The 6,063-nt window shown below is 27.9% G+C and overlaps 1 protein-coding gene across 1 annotated transcript in view; it reads right to left on the reverse strand.

Annotated features, from left to right (window-relative positions):
• LOC107024433 (branched-chain-amino-acid aminotransferase 2, chloroplastic-like) overlaps nt 1-2,812 on the reverse strand; it is a 14,042-nt gene extending 11,230 nt beyond the window's left edge. Inside the window, exon 1 of the mRNA XM_015225416.2 lies at nt 2,659-2,812. Within this exon, the coding sequence (XP_015080902.1) occupies nt 2,659-2,724 (66 nt within the window). The 5' untranslated portion in view covers nt 2,725-2,812. The remainder of the gene's footprint in view (nt 1-2,658) is intronic.
• Between the last annotated feature and the right edge of the window lie 3,251 nt (nt 2,813-6,063).

Consider the following 6,063-nt stretch of genomic DNA (forward strand, 5'->3'; position numbering starts at 1 on the left):
TCAGTCTACAAGGATGTCACAGCCCACCAACAACAACATACATAAGAGCCAACACAAAAGAGAAGAGAAATTGGGAAATATCACCAAGAAAAACGCAGGTTACGCCAGCAGCAATAACAGACGATCAAGAACTCCGATTGACGATCTGAACGGTCAAGATGTAGTGCTATGTGTTGTGAACCAGCTGTGAAAATTTCAGAACGATCCAACGGTCGGATCTCCGGAAAACTGAAATTTTGTCAAGGCTGTCCAGAAAGTCTGCACTCCAACCCTCTCTCAAAAATCTGCTTTTTTTTTTTTTTTATCTCCTCTCTCTCTCTTTCTCTCTCTGCACGTCCAAAACAAAACCCCAGCCCCTTAACATCAGCTGCCAAAGACTTCTAGAAGGAGTCAACAAGGCCCAAAATATATGGGCCACCCATCAATGGGCTGGACCCTTAACAATATATCACCCTGTATACGTTCCAGAAACGCAAGGAATTCAATTTTTACCTTAACTGTTGATGGTTTAATGATCAACTTTCCTTGAGAACAAGCAACACAAGAGAATTCCTTTGATTGAAGGATATTTGAACTCTTTAAGGTGTTCCCATGTGAATTCTCAATGATTTTGTGCATCATATTAAATCCGGGATGGCCCAACCGGTCATACCAAATAATAAAATCATTAAAATTAGTAAACCTTTTGTTTACTACGGCATGTGATTCAACTGTACTTATACTTGTATAGTACAACCTAGAAGAAAATGCAGGTAAATTTTCATGCACAATTTTCTTCTCTACATTAATTGTAGTAATGTAAAGGCATTCAACCTTTCCTTCATTAGTCGTCTCAACGTGATAGCCATTTTGGCGAATAACTTTGAAACTTAATAAGTTTCTTTGAGACTTACTACGGTATAATGCATTATAAATGTCCAATATTGACTCTCCAGGTAGTAATAAGGTCGCTCTTCCAGAGCTCTCAATTAATTTTGTACTACCTGATATTGTGTTGACATATGTCATTTTCATAACCAAATTAGAAAAGTATTTCTTTTCTTTTAATATTGTATGTGTAGTAGCACTATCAAAAAGGTATACATCTCCATTACTCATCTTGAATCCAACTGACAATTGGAGATTTCTATGCAAGTAGCAAATTCGTACTGATAACGTATTATAAAGAAAACTCAGAATATTATAATAATAATAAGAAGACAAGAAGTATAAGATAAAGGAGATAAATTTTCTTATGCAAGTGTGTTTTTCAAATGGTGAGTGATTCTCTACTTACTCCAAAAGTCATCTAATTAATAGATACATAATTATCTTGGAAGTTCTTATCACCTTGTAAGCACCTATACATGAATCTATTTAATTGTGAATAAATCTAATGGATAATCCACATATACTATACAATAGATTTATAATAAAATTCATTTTAGAAAAAGAATATTTTTGACCTATTTAATTGTAATACTAAGAACATTTTTAACCAAACGATAAATAATTTCTAAATCAAACTATTAAAAGTAGCTATTTTTATTTAATTTCACATAACTCAACTACATTTTTTACTCTACTACGTATTAAGAAATAGTAACATTCGTCGTCTCTTTCTGTTTTACCGAGTTATCAATTATTAATTTCAAATTAAGAATATGTATTCAATTAGGACTAAATGAAAAGAACGCGCTCTTACATTAAATATTGATGATGTGGTATTTTACTTTCATGATTTGTATGATTGAACTTCTAATAAATCTAATATGTGAATTTTCATATCATTTGAGTATGTATTATTATTAATTTAAAATTATATAACTTAAAAAGATTAAAATATGAAACCAGTAAAGGTTTCAATTCTAATTTTGTATTTGCTGGCAGAACTTATGGACATAGGTATTTAAATTGAAAAATGTTTGGGAAGCGCGATAAGCGAACAATATTTCAATACTTGTTGGATTATACAAGCAAAAAAGTGTTTTTTGGGCATATTCGTCAATAATTTTTCCTATATGATTAATGTGTGCTCGGACTCCATTAGTATCTCTTTTATTATTTTATGCGTTCAATAATAATTCTTCTTCTGATATTGAGCAAGAACTTATTTCTTTATTTTTAAAAAAAACTCTCAGCTTATAAGGATATAAATATGTATTTTTTTCACCCAATATCCAATATACGTTGAAGCTTGATTAAATACAAATCTACTAAAATTTAAATTTTGTTGAAGACGAAGTTTATAAAGGAGCTATATTGTGGATTAATGCCATAGAAAAAGGAAAAATCTATTAAGAGAGAAATTATATGATAATACTCGAAAAAATTAATTTTATAATCTTAACTCTCTGAGTACTAGAGAAATATAATATAATTATAAATTAATGGTAAAAAAATGGCTCAATATTCAAAGAATATTTTAATGAGCCAAAAATTATACTCAGTTTTATAATAACATATGTAGATATAATTGTTATCAACTTCATACATAATTATAAGCTAATAATTTACATGATACGTAAACAAAGGGGCAAAATACTATTGCGCAAAGTTAATTTACAGATATTCTTGACATGAGAAATCACTAACTTTGAGTGTAAAACTTTATTTGTATGTTGAGACCAAAAACAAAAAAGAAAAAAAAAGATTTATTGGGATGAGAGTATAGTTCACCTGCCGGCGCAGAGATGAAAATCCAAACAATTTACGAATGGATGCAGGTGCGGCCCTTTGAACCATATTTAATTTCCACAACAAACAAATAACTTAATAATCAAACGATTTGAAATTCCAAAGTTGGGATAAGGATATATACTTCTCACACCTATCATTTTCTTTCATCATTTATATAGGAGGTAGTTAGAGGCTCAAGCACGCATATTTTTCGTATTTCAATAAAAAAATAATCTTTTTATACTTTATTTTAATAAGTCTATAATATATAAAAATTTATGAGATTTATAGTTAATCATTTATATCATTGACATATTCGAAAATCATAAATAAAATATAATTTTATTTATTTATTTTTAAAAATATTTGAATTTTTTAAAAACAAATATGAATACTTTCAAAATGAATTAATTGCAAAAGGCCATGTAGCAAAAAAATTTGATCAAGGTATATATCATCATTTTAGATTTCACATCCTTTATAAGCTAGGTCAGATTATAGTTGTATCTTTATGTAATATTCTCTAACAGTAAATTTCAATAAATGAATATAACTTGATTGTTTTTATTAATTAAATTGGTCAATGAACATTAACTAATTATTTAGCTTTTTTACGTGGTTAAATTCATATTTACAATGTTATAATTATCAAGGGTAAAATAGGAAGAATAATTTTATTTATCTATTGATTTTATAAAATGACAAATATTAGAGAACATTTATTTTTAGTAAATATGATATACAAATAGAAACGAAAGTAGTAAGATTTGCAACCATTTTTGACTTTGCTATGTTGAATCCATCCCATTGTATTAGTCAACTTTAGCTATTCAATTGGTACAAGGAATTGTTAAAAATGAATAGTAATTGGAGTTGAAAAGAAAAGATTTGGTAGTTGGCAAATTGGTAAGATTTGCAACCATTTTTGACTTTGCTATGTTTACATATGTCATTAGTGACATAGGTATGGTTTTATCCTTCTATAAATAGAGCATTCTTGCTCATTTGTAGAACACACCAAGTTAGAGAGAAAAACCATTTTGAGAGCAAAGTGAGGTATTCCATAGACTATATAAGAAAATAGTCTGTGAAGAAAAATAGAGTGTGAGCGATATTTTAGTAAGACGGAAACCAAAAGAGTGTTATTCCTTTTGAGTGTGTAGTAGTCACTTTGAGTGTTGTATTCGTGACTACACAGTGTAAAATTCCTTACTATAGTAATATCAGTTGCTCCTCTTGGCCCGTGGTTTTTTCCCTTATTCAGAAGGGTTTCCACGTAAAATTCTTGGTGTCGTTATTTTCTCATTTTATTTCCATTACTTTTACTATATATGTTTTTGTGCTTGTCCGCGTTTTCCCAAAGCAAAAAAATTTGATCAAGGTATATATCATCATTTTAGATTTCACATCCTTTATAAGCTAGGTCAGATTATAGTTGTATCTTTATATAATATTCTCTAACAGTAAATTTCAATAAATGAATATAACTTGATTGTTTTTATTAATTAAATTGGTCAATGAACATGAACTAATTATTTAGTTTTTTTACGTGGTTAAATTCATATTTACAATGTTATAATTATCAAGGGTAAAATAGGAAGAATAATTTTATTTATCTATTGATTTTATAAAATGACAAATATTAGAGAACATTTATTTTTAGTAAATATGATATACAAATAGAAACGAAAGTAGTAAAATGAATAACTAATTTGGAAAAACTAATTTTAGGAATATCATGTTTGTTTTATTTACTTTTACTTGTCACTTATTTCGTAAATAGTTGTTCATATTTATTTATCACTTTTGATATATCAAAAAAATATCAATATTTTTTTTATGTTTTACCCTTACCTTTAAACAAAATCTTTTTTTCACAATACCAAACATTAATTAGCAGAAATAATATGGTACAATACATATTAACAGTTTTTAGAAAAGAAGAATACATCAAATTAAACCGTAATAAATAAAAATAAATCATGGAAGTAAGAAATTCGCAAACAGTTACAAATAGCATTAAAAAAACGATGAATAAATGCGAATATGCGGGCAATACAAATTTTTCCTCACCAATATTATCTATGACAAGGACCAGAAGGGGATGATATCGATGATGGATAGAACACGTAAAGTAGGAGTTATAAAGAGGATATGCGTCAACTTTTTAATATTCCACAATCCAAAACGACAAAAAGTAAAAGTTTGATTCAAAAGCTGACCTGGTTGTACTCATCCTTTTAGAGCCTACTAATTAATTCCTGGCAATTATTTTATTTTCTTAATCGTTTCCCACCTTCTTATCCCATTAGTCTTTTACCATTTTTAAAAATATAAATAAAAAATATGTCTTTTAATTTAATTTATATTCTCTAATTTTAAATATGTATAAATAAATATTTAAATTTATATAAAATTAAGTAAATAAACAAATATTTCTTATAATATTATTGTTGATGATAAGATTTTATTGATAAATTCGTAATAAATTAATGATTAATAAATTAATATTTTAAGTTAAAATTATATGACTTAAATAAAGTATATAAATTACATTTGGATCAGTCTATTAACTTGTCAATATTAGTTCAATTCATGCTCTTTAAGCCCATGTCATCTAAAATTACTTGAAGACCAAGATATCTTCAAACTTTAGCTTACAACTATATAAAAGAGTTTCAAAAGACCAAAAAAAAGAAGAAGAGAAATATATAGAAAAACTTTGCTCTTTTGTGGCAATCCATAAACCTTCCATGTTCAAAGAATTCTACGTCTCCAATTTGATATCCGCAAGTTCTCATAGCTCTGTGATTGAGATCAGTGTGTGGCTTCGGCATTAGTAGGGAAATTTGAACAAGTATTGCATCGATTCAAGAACAAAATAAAGATCTCGAATTGATAATCATGAGGAGATGAATAAGATGATTACATTTTTTTCATTAGATTTTATAAAGATTGTAACCTCACATAAATTATTGAAATATATATTTCATTGTTCGTCACTACTTTCCTTTTTTGATTGATGTTTTTCTGGAAACTTAATTAGTTATAAATTGGCCTACCAATTAAGACAATCTTTACCTCTCATCTCTTCTCTTAAAAAAATCAAAGTTTAAGAACATTGAGATTTCTTCGAAAAAGGTTAACCCTAAATCTCATTTTCATCTATATCAGCATCCACAAAAACAATTGTATCAAAATTATATCTTAAATTTTTTAAAAATATCAATGTGATCTTAATGAATATCAGCTTTGAATCCCATGCTTTTGTCACGACCCAAAACCGGGCCGCGACTGGCACCCACACTTACCCTCCTGTGTGAGCGAACCAACCAATCTAAACCTTAACATTTCAATTTAATATCAACAGAAAGTAATGCGGAAGACTTAAACTCATTAATAAAA

The sequence above is a fragment of the Solanum pennellii genome, chromosome 7 (assembly GCF_001406875.1).
Source record: "Solanum pennellii chromosome 7, SPENNV200".
Classification (NCBI taxonomy): domain Eukaryota; kingdom Viridiplantae; phylum Streptophyta; class Magnoliopsida; order Solanales; family Solanaceae; genus Solanum; species Solanum pennellii.